Genomic DNA, 16,735 nt, shown 5'->3' with positions numbered 1-16,735 from the left:
TAGTGGATGCAGGGCGGGGCCTTCCACTGGGGGGCGGGGCCACTAGGAGGGCGGGTTCGCTGGACCACTGGGGGCGGGACTTTCCACTGGAGGTGGGGCCAGTGGGTGTGGGGCGGGGCCTTCCACTGGGGGGCGGGGCTGGTGGAAGCGGGGCGGGGCTTTCCACTGGGGCGGAGCCACTAGGAGGGCGGGGTAGCTGGACCACTGGGGGCGGGGCCAGTGGGTGCGGGGCGGGGCCTTCCACTGGGGGGCGGGGCTAGTGGGTGCAGGGCGGGGCCTTCCACTGGGGGGCGGGTTCGCTGGACCACTGGGGGCGGGGCCGGTGGATGCGGGGCGGGGCCACGGAGGGCGGGCGACCCTGGCCCCCGGGGCGCCCCTCCAGGCCACACCCCCCGCCGCCGCTCCTGGGCGCACCACCCAGGCCTCCGGGGGCACCTACCAGGCGGGGTGCTGCAGGACATCTCTGCCGTCGAAAGAGAAGATGCGGGCCCCGGGCTTCAGCTGGCCCTCGGAGCCCGAGAATAAGGCCTCCCAGCTGGGGAAGAGCACCTCGTCCTGGGGAGGGACGTGCGGGGGGCTCAGTGCCCCTGGAGCTGTGCGGCGGGAGGGGCCCCGGCCCCAGCCCCGGCCCCAGCCCCAGCCCCAGCCCCAGCCCCAGCCCGCCCCAGCGGCTGCACGGGAGGGTCCGGCCTGGCCGCAGCAGGCGGGGGGAGCGCGCGCACCCTGAGGTTGACGACGGGCACCCCGGTGCGGTCGGCGCGGCGCACGATGCTGTAGAGGTCCTGCAGCCGCGACGACAGGAAGGCCCGGAAGGTGCCGGCCAGCCCCGCGGCGCGCGCCTGCTGGAAGCACTGGAAGTCCGCTCCCCGGATGCCTCGCATGCCGCCCGGCTGCGGGCTGTTCAGGGCCACCAGGTGCAGCTGCGGGGACCAGACGCGGTCCAGGCGGGTCCCGGCCCGGAGCACCAGCCAGGCCCCAGGCGGCAGAGGCCCGCGTGCTGGGGGCCGCCCCCGACCACCCCACCTGCCCCGGGGCACGTCCCCGTGCTCAGGCTCTGCCGCCCTGACCTCCAGGGAGACAGCCAGGGGCTTGGCCCGGAGAAGCCCCTGGGAGCCCTGTGGGCCGAGCGCTGGTGGGTTCCGAGCCACCGCGGGGGCCACTCACCACCGGCTGGAAGTCCTGGTGGGTGTGGGTGTGGGTGTGGACGGGCCCACCAGTGGGGCGAGCCAGCTGGAAGTGCACGTAGGAGCCGTGGTGCGGGGCCCCGGGGTAGGGCTGGGGGTCCAGCAGGCGCGGGGGGCTGGCCAGGATGTCATCTGCCCGCCAGGGCCGCGCCGTGGCGTGGGTGGGCTCCCGCCGGGGGTATGGGTTGCCCTCGTGCAGCTGCACCACGGGGGGCTGCAAGGCGGCCACTTCGTTGTCCTGCAGATGGAGAGGCCGACGGCGCCCGGTGGCAGGGCCGCTGACACCCAGACGCCCCCTCCTCTGCACCCGGCCCTGCTCTTGGTCAGCACGGGGCCGGCCTGCGGGCGGTGAGCTGGGGGGCACCCACAGACCCTGGGGTGCCCCAGGGAGTTAGGGCGGCAGCGGGGGCAGCGAGCCCTGCCAGCCTGATGCCCGGAGCGGCCCCCAGCCGCCCGGCTCAGCACAGCGGTCCCTGACCCTCCAGCCGCCTCACCGTCAGACACCCCCGCCCTGGCTCCCGGGCCCTCGCTCCACCCCACCCACCTCACAGAGGCCGCTGCCCCGGCGCCCAACGCCTTCTGACCCTGCTCTCTGCGTAACCGCCTCCCGCTTCCCCAGTACCAGGGACCTGCTACCTGTCCCCACCCCCCCAACAGTGCCTGGCGGGTGCGAGGGGCTGAGACCCCTGCTGAAGAATGAATGAGAGGGGACCCACTGGGCTCCACGCAGGGACAGACCCGCAGAACCAGAGACACACGGCACCTAACGCAGCCCCGGTCCTGGCCTGTTTGAGGAAAGAGCCCAACCATCCGGGGCTCCATCCCCCAGGCAGGGGGCATGACCTGCCCGCCCCCTCCCGGCCCGCAGAGCCCTGGCCGTCCTCCGCCTCCGTCCTGCAGCCGCCCTTACCGTCCCGCGTGGGAGTGGCACCCGCGCCTCCAGCTGGAAGAAAACGCAGGGGTTACCCGGCGACCCCTGACGCCCGCCCGCCCTCCCGGGGAAGCTGGTGCGGCCGCGCCCCGGTGCCCAGGCCAGCGCCGGGCACACGACACCGGACGTGCACCTGCTTTAAAAAGCGGGGGGAGCGCTTCTCTGTAAACGTACAACGTCTCCCAAGATTAGTCAACTCGTTTGAGAGTAACGAGGAGCAGCGTGGGTCACTCACCCCGCCAGGCGCCCGCCCCCAGGACATGGACACCCCCGCTCAGTCCGCCCTGGGCAGCCAGGCACAGGGCTCCCTCCCCGCAACCCCACCGCAACCCCGCCGCGCCGCGGGCCAGCTTGGGAAGCCCTCTGGCCCCCTCTAGGTGCGGGGACTCACCAGAACCTTCCGGAACCCGTTCCGGACCCGGACGTACAGCTCCTCCCTCTCGGCCACAAACATGAGCCAGCCCTCCGGCACGTCCGGCACCTTGTCCAGCATCGTCTGGTACGTGGCCCATATGCGCACCTGCTGGAAGCCGGCCTAGTGGGTCCCGGGCACAGAGGCAGCATCCGCGCTCGCAGGCGAGGACGTGGGCGCCTCCGGGCGAGGGACCCACCAAACACCCTGTGGCTTCGGATGAGGCCCCCGTGGGGAGGGCTGCTGGGGGCCCTCCCCTGCCCTCCTGACCCCCAGGCCCCCCACTTCTGCTTGGGAACCCCCGTCTCAAGCCACCCGTGAAACAGTCCACCCGCAGCCTCCGAGGGGAGGGTGGCCGGCCCGGGCTGGGGGCTCTTACCCCTGAGGATGTGCCCATGGTTCCAGGGGGGCCGGGAGGCCCGGGGGGTCCGGGGGGGCCAGGGACACTGATAGCTGCGAGAGAGAGAGCAGACATGGGGCACGCAGCCCCGGCTGGACGAGGCGGGGGCCCAGGTACCCACCCCCCTCGCCCGACTTACTCTGCCTGTAAGGGCCAGGAAAGGAAGGGGGTCCTGGGGGCCCGGGGGGGCCGGGGGGCCCGGGAGGCCCCCGACGCCCCTCATGGCCGATGCCAGGGGGACCCTGAGGTCCAGGGGGGCCGGGATGGCCCTGAACGCTCTCTCCCTTGGGACCCTGTGGGGGGACAAGAGAGCCTGAGGGGCCCGGCGGCTTCAGCCAGAGGCCCCATGGGGAGCAGCCGAGCCACCCGCCTCCCCGCAGGCCGCGGGCAGAGGTGCAGCCCCCCGAGAGGAAGGAGCAGCGCCCGCAGGACAGCAGGTGCCCCCCACCCCGACGCCGGGGGCAGGACCCGGAGGGGAAGCTGGCGGCCAGCCGCTGGGCCTCGCAGGCGTCCCTGGCCCCTGGGGCCCCGAGCCCAGACTTACCGGGATGCCGGGGTAGCCCGGGGGGCCGGGGGGGCCAGGCACGCTTGAGCCGAAGAACCCGCCCCCCCCGGGCTCACCGCGCTCGCCCTTCTGCCCGGCGTCGCCTCGGTCGCCCTTCTCCCCCTGAGGACAGAGATGCTGGTCTGAGCCCGACCCCGGCGGCCGCGGTGGGAGGGCAGGGCAGACCCAAGGAGCAGGAAGCTTCTGGAGCCCGTCTGTCAGGCCTGGCAGGACCTTCCTGCACCACGTGGGCCCCGGGGAAACTGAGTCAGGGTGGCGCAGGGCGCAGGTGTCACCCACCTTCATCTCAGCCCCGAGCTGGAGGAGGTCGAAGGGGAACTGGCCTGCGGGAGAGAGGGCCCGGGTCAGCCACGCGCCCGCGTCTTCCTCGCTTCCGCCACTTCCTTGGCGCCCGCGGATGCCCTGCGGCTTGTGGCCCTTGTCCCCAGGCCCCCGACACTTCTGTCAACGGCGCCCTCTTTCCCCTCTGGCTTTCCCGGGCCCCCGACGCCAGCTCCAGGACCCCACAGCCTCCGGGAGCCCCGACCCGGCTCCTCGGCACGTGTTTAGAAGGTTGACTTCTGTCAACTGCCCTCCTGGCGGCGGCAAAGCGCCCCACGGGCTGGGACGGTGGCTGCGCGGCCCCCCGGGGGCTGAGCTCACTGCCCTGGTGCCTGTTTTATTTCCTCCTTCCCATAAATATGCAGCCCATGTCCCCCCCGCTTGCTGGGGCGCCCTCTGACCGTGTCCCCCCACACCAGCGAGCCCCCCCGCGGCCCTGCGGGGGACGTGCCCGGATCACGGCTCTTTTCAAAGAACTGACTCGATCTGTAAGGCTCGTCATTCACGTGGGGTCTGGCCTCTTTCTTCCAGTTAAACCTGCCCTTGTGCCCCGAGCCCCGAGCCCGTGCTGGGTAAACCCCGGGCCGCGTGGGGAGCCCCCCGCTGGGAGCCCCCTCCGGGTGCCAGCCGCACCCCCTCCTATCCGAGCAGGTGCGCTGCTCCGCGGGCGTCCCCCAGTCGCGTCTCTAGCGCTGACCTCCCGCTCGCTTGCAGCCCCGCGTGGGCCCAGCGGTCGGGGCGCTCACCCCGTCAGCTCCATCTCCCCGCTGAGCTGCCCTCGCCCCTGCCGGGCGGCCACACCCCGCCCCGGCCGCCCTGTCGTCCGCAGTCCTCCCCTCCGGTGCCCCCGGCGTCCTGCAGCTCTGTGCTTAGGTGCAGAAATGGGGAGTTGCTGTACGTTCCCGGCGGGATTTCTCTTTTATCCTTGTGAAGAGCTTGTTAGAGTTTCTGCGACCTTTCCTGCTTTAAGATACTCTTGCCTGATTCCTCTCTCTCATACACACACACCTGCATTTGTACACAGGTGCACACACACGCACAGGCGCATTCACAGGTGCACACGTGCACACAGGAGCCCATACAGGTGCACACACGCACACAGGTGCACACAGGAGCCCACACAGCTGCACGCAGGCACACACACAGGCGCGTTCACAGGTGCACACATGCACACAGGTGCACACAGGAGCCCACACAGGTGCAGAGATGCACACGCACACAGGTGCACACAGGAACCCACACAGGTGTGTTCACAGGTGCACACACGCACACAGGTGCACACAGGAACCCACACAGCTGCACGCAGGCACACACACAGGTGCGTTCACAGGTGCACACATGCACACAGGTGCACACAGGAGCCCACACAGGTGCAGAGATGCACACGCACACAGGTGCACACAGGAACCCACACAGGTGTGTTCACAGGTGCACACATGCACACAGGTGCACACAGGAACCCACACAGGTGCACACACGCACACAGGTGTGTTCACAGGTGCATACATGCACACAGGTGCACACAGGAACCCACACAGCTGCACGCAGGCACACACACAGATGCGTTCACAGGTGCACACACGCACACAGGTGCACACAGGAACCCACACAGGTGTGTTCACAGGTGCACACAGGAACCCACACAGCTGCACGCAGGCACACACACAGATGCGTTCACAGGTGCACACACGCACACAGGTGCACACAGGAACCCACACAGGTGTATTCACAGCTGCACACAGGTGCACACAAGAGCCCACACAGGTGTGTTCACAGGTGCACACGCACACACAGGTGCACGCAGGCACACACCCAGGTGCATTCACAGGTGCACACAGATGCACGCACGCACACAGACGCACGGCTTGCCCCCCGCAGCTCCCTTCCCGGCGGAGTGCCTTCCCGTCCTGCCGCGTTTAGCTGCGTCCCTGTTTGCGGAGTGTGCCTTGCAGGCGGCACGTGGTTTTGCTTGCGTCCAGCCGGCTGCTTCTGTGGTAATCGAGTGTGGTACGGCCCCCGGGACGCGTACCCCCAGCATCACCTCCGGCTCCGGGAAGGGCCCCCCAGCTCCCCGGCCCCCCTCGCCCCCCCACCGCCGCTCATTCCCGCGGACGCCCGGGCCCAGGGGCTGCGGCTCTCCAGCTCTGTCCCAGAGTGGAACCGGCTCTTCCCACAGGTCCCAGCTCCCCACGGACACCCTCACCTCGCCCTTGCCCCCACCTTAGCTGGCCCCCCGACGGCCTGGCTCGCCCGCCACGTCCGCCCCTCTTGGGTTCTGGGCAGTTCTGGCCGTCCATCACCAGCTCGGCCTCAGGGGCTCCTAGACCCTGGGGAGCCCAGGGGTTCCCTCCTGGCAGCCGTCTGGGGAAGGTGGGGCTTGGTCTCCACCCGCAGGCCTGTCTCTGACCCGCCTTCGCCCCGGGCTCAGCCCCGTCCCTGCAGGCCCTGCTTGCAGCCCTTATGGGCACGGCCTGTGGGGGCCCCAGCTCTGCACCTCGGATCTGCTAGCTCCCTGACGTCCACACCGGGGGTCCCAGGATCTCAGCAAGGGAAGGGCTGGGCAGAGGGCTCACCGTCCAAGGGAACGTCTGAGGGCCAGGCCTTCACCCCCCACCCCGGGCATGTGGCCTGATGAGGGGTAATGGGGGGCCATCCCGAGACCCCCAACACGCCAGGACCGGCCCTACTCCTTGGCACGCAGCCAGGGCCACCTGTCCTCGAAGCCCTGGGTCCTGGCCCTGAGGCTTGTGGGGCCAACCTGGGGCCTCAAACCCAGACTCAGCACCACAGGTCCTGTCAGGGCCCCATGAGCCTGGATGGGGTCTCCTTCCTTCAGGAGGGCAGCCAGGTCACCATGGATGCAGCAGCCCCCCCCCCCCCCCGCCCCAGCCCAGGGCAGCCCAGAGCATCGTCACCTGGTGGTCCTGGAGGGCCCACGTCTCCTTTGTCACCCTTTGGTCCAGAAGGCCCCTGGTGCCCTGGAGGGACAGAGACCCGGGGCCCGTTATGGAGTGTGTGCCCTGGGGGTCCCACCCAAGGGGCTGCTCTGGGGACCAGGCCACTCCTGCAGGGTGTGCCAGCCGGTAGGACGAGGCAGGGGAGCCGGGCCAGCGTCCACTGCTGTCCAGTCAGGCTGCCTGGGAGGGCCCAGGGGCAGGGGATTCACAGTACCCACGAGGCCCCCACGTCCCGCCCTGGCCGCCTCGAGGCCCCAGGAGCCCTCACCTGGCAATCCTGGAGGTCCGGGGTGGCCAGGCTCCATAAATGCCTGCAAAGAAGCCAGTGAGGAAGGTGCCCTGCAAGCTGAGCCCCCCACGCGGGGCTCTCAGGGCCCAGAGGCCCAGCCCGCCGTGAAGCCACACGGATGCTCCCCAGGGGTGCAGGCCACGGAGGGAGAGCAAACCGGGCTTTGGGATCAGGAGCCCCGCTCACGATGTGATCGGCCCCTCACGGTTCACTTCATGGGGCCGAGCCTCAGAAAACAGGGGTGTGTGACCCCCCCAGGACCACGGGGCTTGAGCCTCAGGCTCCCCGGTCCAGAGAGCCCCCCATCTCGCTTCCCCAGGTAGAGGCTTGTTTTCTAACAGAAAACCTACCAGGCACGTGGGCCTGGGTCCCACTAGCCACCCTCTGCTGGAAACTGGGCTGTCCCCTGGCTGGGGGTCAGCACCCCCCTGGAGGTCAGCCTCTTCCTAAGGTCAGGAGCCCCCCCCGAGATCAATCCCTCCCTGGGGGTCAGCACCCCCTTACAGATCAGCCTCTTCCTGGGGTCAGGACCCCCCTAGAGGTCAGCCCCTCCTCGGGGTCAGCACCCTGGGGGTGGCACTGGGTAGGGCCCATGAGGAGGAGGGTGGGGAGCGATCTTGGGAGGACTTACGTTGCTGTCATAGACGGGAGTCCCAGGAGGGCCTGGGGGCCCCGGAGGCCCTGGGGGACCGGGTGGACCCTGTGTGGGAAGGACAAGAAGCCTGTGAGGTCCATGGCCAGGCTGTGGACAGGAGCAGGGCAGCAGATACAGGCAGGAGCGTTTCTAGGCGTTTCCATAAAATCAGACGACTGAACTCCGGGACAGCACAGAGTCAGGAAGCGCCCGGTTCACTCTGGTTGTGGGTCCGGGGGACAGAGCATCCCCCAGAACGTCCCTTGGGCGACAGGACTGGACGTGGGCATGTCCCCGCGGGAAGGGGGCACCCCAGGGGCGGCGGGCGGGGCTCCGAGTGACTCTCCGTTCATTATTCACAGAAAGGGGACAACGCGGAGGGACCGGGCGGCACCAGGAGGGCTTCTGAAGGGGCGGAGCGTGGGAACCAGGGCGGGTGGGCTGGGCGCCTTCCCGCGGTCACCCCGCTGCCCCACTCGGAGGTGGGGTCTCGGGCCCCAGAGAGACCACTGCCAGCGGGGCCCAGTCCCAGCAGCCGCCGTGTCACGTCCACCCTGAGACTCCAACGTGCCCAACGGACCCCGGCCGGGTCTTCCCGCCGACCCCTGACCTAGCGTTCTCGCGCTCCCGCAAACTCCACTGGAGGAAGAGGCCCCGTGGGGACGGGCAGCGAGGGCCCAACCACAACGGTGGGGACGGCTGCGTGGGCGGCTGCAGGACCCTGGTCCCCCCACCCCGGGAGAGAGGGTTACAGAGGCCCAAGCCACGGAGGGAAAGCCCTGCTCGGGGCCGCCACGCCGCGGTGCTGGCTGCAGGGACACCACCGCGGGCAGGGAGGGCCGTCAGAGGTGGCCGCGCGGGCTGTGTGTGCACGTGGTGGGGTCCTCGTGTCGCAGCCCGCACAGCGTGGTCACAGCGGACGGCCCCTCTGTGCCCCCGGGGGTGCCATCGCCCCTTGGGGGACACTCACCGTCATACCGAAGCCGGCGCTGGCCTGTCCTGGCTCCCCTTTCTCCCCCTTCAGTCCGTTCATCCCGGGGCGACCCTGGGGCAGAGCACAGGGGCGGGGACTGCGGCTGCTGGCTCACCCTGGCCTCCGCAGCTCTCCGTCCCCACCTGGGGTCTCCATCTCCCTGACCCAGGGTCTCTGTCCCCACCCGGGGTCTCCATCTCCCTGACCTGGGGGTCTCTATCCCCACCTGGGGTCCCCATCCCCACCTGGGCTCTCCGTCCCCGCCCGGGGTCCCCTTGGCCCCAGCCCCTCAGCCCCAGCCATCAGTGGGCAGGCCGGGCCTCCCTGGGCTTCGTCCTGGAGAGAGCGCTCCTCATGCAGGACGGTCCCCGGGGGCAGGACAACGGCAGGGACTGCCCCCCCACCCCCCGGCCCACGCGCGGCCCGAGGTCCCGGGTCCTTACCGGCCGCCCAGGGAAGCCGATCTCTCCCTTGTGCCCCGGCCGCCCGTAGGGACCCTGCAGAAAGGAGGCGCCACCTCCCAGGTGAGCAGAGGCCAGCCCCCCGGGTCTCCGCCCAACACCCGCCTCTGCCTTGAAGGTGCCTCTCGGGATGTACGGGGCCACCCGCGCCCCCTCGGCGCCTCGCGCCCCTTCAGGCTGCGCCCGTGCGTCCGCTGTGGGGAGGCCTGGGCCTACTCACCGGGGGGCCTCGGAAGCCGGGCTCTCCCTGAACGGAAAAGCAGAGGCACCGTCAGACGCCGCACCCCGGGGGTGCAAGGACCGCCCCCCACAGCCCCTGAACCCCCAGTCCGGCTCCGCCTGGGCCCTCCCAGAGCCTGGGGGGGCGGGGGACCTGGCACAGGCCCCCAGCCCAGTCCTGAGGGAGCAGGCTGACCCCCCAGCCGCCCCGGGACCCCCAGCGCTCCGCAGGGCGCTCAGCCGATAGGCGGGGAGAACCGGGGGCCGCCCGGTGCCGGCTGGGTGGGCGTGCAGGGCTCTGAGGACCTCCAGGACCTCCCCGGTGTGGCCGTGACAGGGACGGACAAGAATGGGCAAGGGGCCCCGGGTGCAGAAGGTTCTAGAACCCGCTCAGGAGCAGTGCTCACGCCTGGGCGGGAACAGGCTCCCCTCGGGAAGACAGACCCCTCGTGCTCTGTGCGCGGCCCCTGGAGACGCCCCCTCCCCGGCCTGGACGAGGGGAGCCACCCCAGGCGCCCCCCACGCTCACCTTGGCCCCCTTCTGGGCGGGGGCCAGCATGCTGCCGTCGGGGCTGAACGCCGGGCCCGGCTCGCCCTTCTCGCCCTGGAACGGGGTGGGCGGCGGCGTCAGGGAGGCTCCGGGGAGGGGTCCTCACCCCGCACTCAGGGCACCCACACCCCAGAGCAGGTGCACAGCGAGCAGAGGTGGGGCGTCCCCTGGGGCCTCCCGGGGCCACAGCGAGGTCACGGCTCTCGCGTCCATCCCCCCCGGGGTCACAGAGGGGGCCGTCCCTGGGCGGATGGCGCCCCAGCCTCTCTCACCTTGGGCCCTGGGGGGCCCCGCTGGCCTTTGGAGCCCAGATCTCCCTTCGGCCCGGCCGGACCCTGTGGGGGGACAGGCGGGCATGAGGGCCACACGCAGACCCGGACCCAGCACGGCTGTCGGGGCACCCGCCACACCTCGCCCCGAGACCCCCGCCCCCCGAGTCCACCCCGGTCCCCGGGGGCTGCTGCCCAGGACCCGGGGCGCCGGGCTGAGCGGCCACTTACAGGAAAGCCTGCGTGTCCCGGCCGGCCCTGCGGGGAGAGGGGAGGGTCAGGGCGCGGGGTGCAGGGTGCGGGGCGTGGGGCGCGGGCTGGGTGGCCCCGGGCCGCCGCACCTACCTCGGGTCCCGGCACGCCTGTCGCCGCTCTCTGTGGCCGCCGCGGGAACAGCACCGAGCGGGAAAGGGAAGGACAGCGGTTCCCGAGGAGGATCCGGCTCCTCGCACGGGGCCAAAAACCGCGCAAATGGACGCACAGGAAAACCGCCTCGACGTCCCCCGGTCAGACGGGGAGGCGCCCGCCGGAGCCCGCCCCGGCCCGGAGAACCTTCTGGACACCCTGGGGCCCGGGCCGGCCCCCGTCTGCGGCCTGGGCTGGGGGCCCAAGCCCACCTGCCGGCGTCGGCAGCGGCGAACCGAGGGGACCCGACGGGCGGCTCCGCAAGGCTTGCTCGGCGGCCGCGGGACTCGCGGGGCTCGGGGGGCGGGGGGGCAGGGGGCGCCTTGTTCCGGGTGGATTTTCTGCTACAGAACCTGCGTTTCTCCCCGGACACCCTACCTCATATTTTTCTTGTCTTTTAAATAATTTAAAAATCTCACCAGGATGAGACACAGTCACTGGTTCTGAATACGACCAACAGACCGTGAGCCCCGGCGTCCTTGGGGGTCACCTAGGTGGGGAGCGCCAGTGGCCCGGGGACTCAGGGTGTGCTGTGGGGCCGGAGCAGCGGGGAGGGGGCCTTACCTCCTGCTCTGACACGTAGACGACGGGCCCCGGGGGTCCGGGGGGTCCGGGGAGCCCAGGCTGCCCCACTCCGTCCCTCCCTGGCTCGCCCTGGAAGACAAAGCCAGCGTCGGGCACTCAGATGGCTTGGGGGGGCCTCTGGAAGGGACCCCCAAGCCCACCCAGCGTTAGAGGGGTTCCCGGAGCCCATCAGGTATGGGGAGGCGCCCGGGGCTGAGGGCAGCAGCCCCGAGAGCCCAGCACCCCGACGTGAGGGTCTCTGCCCAGGTCTCCAAGGCCACGCCGGTGGCACGGGGTTGGGGGGCAGCCCCGAGGCCTGGCCATGCGCCTGCCCTGCCTGGGGACCCCGAGCCCCGACTCACTTTCTCTCCCTGGGTCCCTTTTTCTCCTTTGGGTCCCTGCAGAGATGGGAAGGAAACAGGTCACCTGCACAGAACGGAGCTGCCTCCCCGGCCACGGACCACCAGCACCGGCCCCGAGGGGCCATGTAGACGGCCGGCACCCCCCGCCCACGTCCCACGGACCCCTTGGGGTACAGAGAACTGGTCGGGAGCCCCCAGAGACCACACGGAGGCACCAGCTTCCTCAGAGCAGCTCCTGTGGGGCTGTCCCCCCGCCCCCGCGGCCCCCACAGCCCCCCTAGGGAGTCACTCACCTGCGCTCCGGCCGTGCCCTCTCTGCCAGGGAGGCCGGGGAACCCGGGAGGCCCATCTGCGCCGATTTCTCCCTGGACCACACGGGGGAATGGGGGTCAGCCCCCCGCCCGGCAAACCCTGTTGTCGGTCACCAGCTCGTACCCCGAGGGCGAGGGGCAGAGAGGAGGGGGCCCCGGGGGATGGACTCGTGTGGTTCCCCAGACTCATACTGGCAGGAGGAAGCCTGTCCTGTGGCCTGGGGTGGGGGTGTCCTGGGGTGTCAGGGGTCAGGTGTCCTGGGGCAGGGGTACCCTAGGGAGTCAGTGTCCTGGGGGGTCAGTGTACTGGGGAGTCAGTGTCCTGGGGGTGGTCAGTGTCCTGGGGTCAGTGTCCTGGGGAGTGAGTGTCCTGGGGAGTGAGTGTCCTGGGGTCAATGTCCTGGGGGTGGTCAGTGTCCTGGGGGGTCAGTGTCCTGGGGAGTCAGTGTCCTGGGGAGTCAGTGTCCTGGGGTCAATGTCCTGGGGGTGGTCAGTGTCCTGGGGTCAGTGTCCTGGGGAGTCAGTGTCCTGGGGAGTCAGTGTCCTGGGGTCAATGTCCTGGGGGTGGTCAGTGTCCTGGGGGGTCAGTGTCCTGGGGGCGAGCAGTGTCCTGGGGTCAGTGTCCTGGGGAGTCAGTGTCCTGGGGGGTCAGTGTCCTGGGGAGTCATGTCCTGGGGTCAGTGTCCTGGGGGTGGTCAGTGTCCTGGGGGGGCAGTGTCCTGGGAGCTGTCCCGGGGGCGGGTGCCCCTGGAATAACCCTGGACCCTAAGGAATGAAGCTGAGCCCAGACAGCAGGAGCAGGAGCAGAGGGAGCAGGACCCCGAGTCTGGCCCTGGAGGTCACCGAGCAACCTCATCCCGAGGCTCTGTGGCTCCGGGGGGACGGGGCGATGGGGCGATGGGGCCCCCCCACCCTGCTCCAGACCTGGGCTGCTCAGGTCACTCATTTCCAGGCTCTCTTACCTTGGCACCCGGTGGTCCCACTATCCCAGGGTCCCCCTAAAGTGGGAGAGGCGCCCCGTGAGCACAGAGCACAGCACCCACCCCGCGCGGGGTGCCCACCTCCCCAGGTCCCCCCACGCGGCCCAGAGCGGGGTCCGGGGCCCCCCCAGCGCACACAGCCCAGACTGTTCCGGAAGCTGCATCATCCGTTGGCCCAGGAGCGGCCCCCCCGGATTTAAGAATAAGCGTGTCTCTTGACAGCGCGACCCCTGAGCCGACCCAGGTGTTCCAGGTCACACCTCCTAAGAGGACCTTCGTGGAGGAAGGCTCCGCGACACCCTGCGGTGGACACTGACCGCCTGGAACCCGCGGGTGTGGGAGCGCGGCGTGCCCCGGGGGCGCCGTCGGGGGGCGGGGAGGGCGGGGTCCCCAGGGCAGGGCGGGGGAGCAGAGGGCCCAGCAGGGAGGCGGGCGGGCGGGGTCCGGTTCCCGTGTCCCCCAGGCCGGCATCGCCCCTCGGTGCGTGAAGCCAGGGACGCAGGCCCCCCAGCACCGAGGCTGGGGAGGGGGGCGCGTGACGGGCGGTTCCCTTGGGCTCCTCAGGCCCCTGAACCCGCAGGTGCTGCGGAGAGGGCGGCGCGCTCACTGACCTTGACCCCGGGCAGGCCTGGCGGTCCCTGTGGGGCAGAGAGGGGACACAGCCTGAGCCCCGCAGCGGGGGACACGGCCAGGCCCAGCGCAGCCGGCGCTCCCGGGGCCGAGGGTCTGTCCTGGGCACCGCGGGGACCCTCGGCTGCACGTGGGCCCGACCCCCCCGGTGCCCGGCAGCTCAGGGCCACCCCCACAGACCAGGAACCTTTAATATTTAATTTGGCGGCAAGGCCGGTCGAGCTCATCAGTGCTCGGAGATCCCGGGGTGGACGGCGCCCGGGCGCCAGCAGACGTGTCCCCCCGCGCCCCGCGAGCCGAGGGACCCCGCCGGGGCCATACCTGCGGCCCGCTGGCTCCGTGCGCCGTCGACCAGAAGGGTTCCCCCGAGCCTTCCATGTCAACCTGCGGGAGCACATGCGGGGCGCTCGGGCTGCGGCCTCTCGTGGGAAGAGACCCCTCACGGCCCGGGGGCAGGGACCCCGCTAGGTGGGTGTGAGCTCAGCCCTCCTAGGCCGGAGCACGTGCGGGGGGCCCCTGGCCGTCTGCTGTGTCCCCCCCGGCCCTGAGCGGTGACCGCCTGCGGCAACGGGGGGCTGCTCCTTCCATGGACGCAGTCGGGGGTCAGCAGGGCACCCCGGGGAGCTCGTGGCTCCGATGGGGCCGGGGAGCGTCCCGTCAGCGGGGGTGCCCGGGGCTTTCTGGGGGGACGGGGCCACTGGTACTCACAAACCCCGCGGCCAGTCCTGGTCCCGGTGGCCCCGGGGGTCCGGGGGGCCCTGGTGGTCCAGCCGGCCCGGGGGGTCCTGCCAAGCCGCTCTCCCCTGGAACGCCGATGGGGCCGGGGTCACCCTTGCTTCCCTGCAGGGTGGGGAGACCGGGCGTCAGCACTTGCGGCCGTCAGCGTGTCGGCTCAACCCAGGGCACCCCCGCGCCCCCATGCGCCCCCGTGCACCCCCGTGCCCCTGTGCTGTTCTGAACCTGAAAAGCCAAACACAGGACTGACATTTCCCAAAACAAACCCAACAGGGGGTGATTCTATTCACTTTAAAAACGAACAGCCCAGGGTGAGCGTGTGTGGCCACCAGACGGACACGGCCCCCCCGCCGAAGCCTCCGTGCCCCGCGGGCCGCCCTGACCACACGCTCCCCCAGGGTCATGTGAGCGGAGGCAACACCTGCCACGTGGTGACCCCGGGGGGGGGGGTGCACAGGGTGGACGGTGGGACCCCAGGGGCCCGACCCAATCGCAGCCGCGGCCCTAACCCTTATCTGCCCAGGACTCTCGGGGCAGCAAGAAATGAACTATTTTGCTATTTTGCTGAGTCAAAAAATAAAAATAAAAACAAAGCAGCAGAGGGAGCCCCCCCCGCCCCCCGACCGCCCCGACGCTCCTTCTAGGCCTGGTGCCCTGGTGCCCGGGGAGCACAGAGCATGCCTGGGGGAGGGGGCGGGGAGGAGCCGGGCGGCCGGGGCGGGGGGGCAGGAGGGCCTGAGGGTCCAGGACGCCTCGGACAGCGCCGGCCCGGCCCAGCAGCTTGCGAGCAGGGCAGGGAAGTGGGGATCCGCGGGGGCCGCCGTGCAGGGCGGGTCCTGAGGCGGGCGCTCCGGCCCACCCGACCCCCCCCGCCCCGCGTCCCCTGCAAACCTGCAAACGAGGGACACGGACCCCCCCCCCCGCCCGCGCAGCAGCACGACCCTGCCCTGTCAGGGGCAGCTAGGGGGTCTCGCCCGTACCTTAGGTCCTGGGGCGCCCGCGTCACCCTGCGGGAGAGAGGACGACCGCTCAGACGTGCGGCCAGTGAGAGAAGAGCAAACACTTTCAGTCGTTTCGTCCCGACCCGGGGAGCCGGTGCCTGAGCGCCACGCCCCCGAGACGCGAGTCCTGCGCTCCCGCTGCCGTCCTGGCCCGGGCACACCCGTGGGCTGTGGCCGTCGTCATCGCGTCCTGGCCGGCTGCCCCGGGAGCCAACACCGCCGGGAGGACAGGCTCTAGTCGGCGAGCCCACAGCACCACGGACGCGCCCCCCGCTCGGCCCCACGCAGCCCGGCCCCCACGGGAGGACGGCACCAAGGACGGCCCGTGACCCCCCGGGTCATTCGCCGAACCACGTGGAAACCAGACCCCAGTCGCGACCAAAATTAGAACTTGAGCTAAAACTTCCAAACCCAGAGTCAGTGTTACTTGAAAACCCTTCGTGGGGGCGGCCTCCGTGCGGGGTCCCCGGGCTCCATCGCCCCCCGGCCCCTATACGGCGCTGCGGCCGCCCCCCCAGACTTACGGGGCTGCCTTTCGGGCCGGGCTTCCCTGGTCCTCCTTCTTTCCCCGGAGGGCCTGGCGGTCCCTGGGGGAGAGAAAAGCAGAGCGTGGGGCCCGGGGGGATTCAGTCGCTGAAAGATTCCCGGGGCAGCGGGCGATCGCCTGGGCGTGGGCACCTCCCGAGAACCCAGGGCACCAGAATGTTCCGGAGACGCAGGACCGAGCCCAGGCCGGCAGGGCGCAGGCGGCTCTCTCCGGCTGCACACCTCTCGCCTTTACTTGTGTTTGAGCGGATCCAACGGGGGGTACGGTGAGAAGGGGGGGCCCCCGGCCCTGCCCGGTCACCGCAGGGCGCCGCGTGTGCTGAATCGAACGCCCGCGTGTGTCGCCACGCAAATACCACCTACGTGACGGGCACCCGGTTCACGTGGCAGCGGCGCCGTGGAGCAGCGCCAGGCCCCTGGGTCCCCCGGGGTGCAAGCAGGGGCCACCCCCACCCCAGGACGCTGCGGGCCGAGCAGTCACTGAGCAGCCACTCAGGCTCCTCCCCGGGGCCCGGAGACCAGAGCCCCTCCCTACGAGGAGGGGGAGGACGTGGTGGGGCCGACGGTTCACCCCGACTCCAGGACGGGCTCGGGTGGGGACGGGGCAGCGAGGGGCTCCAGGGAGGCAGGCCTTACCGGGGCGCCGGGAAGTCCAGGGGGCCCGTCCCGCCCGGGGACACCAGGAAGGCCTGCGGGGCCTGGGACGTCCGAGCTGTTCATCCCGAAGCGGCCTGGCTCTCCGGGCAGGCCTGGGACGCCGGGGGGCCCAGGGGGGCCGGGGAAGCCTCTGGGGCCCTGGATGTGGAGAAACGGCACCTGCAGAGGATGGCCCCACCCCCACCCGGGCGCCCGCCGCCCCACACGACCCACGGACACTCACTCGGAGGCTCTCCAGGTCACCGCCGAACCCGGAACCCTCCATGTCAATGAAGGTCTGGGGGAAGGAGCCCACGGACACGTCACTGGGAGCCCAGGCCACACCCCCCGGGCCTCCCCTCTCCTGAGGCCGGCAGGTGGGGGCCCGCCCCTGCCCGGA

General features: G+C 70.9%; 1 protein-coding gene across 1 annotated transcript in view; it reads right to left on the bottom strand.

Moving 5' to 3' along the window:
* Positions 1–16,735, bottom strand: part of COL18A1 (collagen type XVIII alpha 1 chain) — a 41,138-nt gene that overhangs the window by 898 nt on the left and 23,505 nt on the right. Inside the window, 30 exon segments of the mRNA XM_077879435.1 lie at positions 440–555; positions 723–920; positions 1,165–1,422; positions 2,095–2,127; positions 2,507–2,635; positions 2,907–2,980; positions 3,067–3,220; positions 3,472–3,594; positions 3,772–3,815; positions 6,729–6,791; positions 7,039–7,081; positions 7,691–7,759; positions 8,664–8,738; positions 9,110–9,163; positions 9,348–9,374; positions 9,876–9,950; positions 10,169–10,231; positions 10,397–10,423; positions 10,511–10,540; positions 11,135–11,224; positions 11,497–11,532; positions 11,790–11,861; positions 12,770–12,805; positions 13,399–13,425; positions 13,739–13,801; positions 14,126–14,257; positions 15,133–15,159; positions 15,678–15,740; positions 16,336–16,494; positions 16,580–16,633. Coding sequence (XP_077735561.1) covers positions 440–555; positions 723–920; positions 1,165–1,422; positions 2,095–2,127; positions 2,507–2,635; positions 2,907–2,980; positions 3,067–3,220; positions 3,472–3,594; positions 3,772–3,815; positions 6,729–6,791; positions 7,039–7,081; positions 7,691–7,759; positions 8,664–8,738; positions 9,110–9,163; positions 9,348–9,374; positions 9,876–9,950; positions 10,169–10,231; positions 10,397–10,423; positions 10,511–10,540; positions 11,135–11,224; positions 11,497–11,532; positions 11,790–11,861; positions 12,770–12,805; positions 13,399–13,425; positions 13,739–13,801; positions 14,126–14,257; positions 15,133–15,159; positions 15,678–15,740; positions 16,336–16,494; positions 16,580–16,633 — 2,414 coding nt within the window.

This window comes from Canis aureus, chromosome 30 (genome assembly GCF_053574225.1).
Source record: "Canis aureus isolate CA01 chromosome 30, VMU_Caureus_v.1.0, whole genome shotgun sequence".
Taxonomy (NCBI): domain Eukaryota; kingdom Metazoa; phylum Chordata; class Mammalia; order Carnivora; family Canidae; genus Canis; species Canis aureus.
The sequence above is the reverse complement of the archived record's forward strand: the minus strand, read 5'-3'. Positions and strand labels throughout refer to the sequence as shown.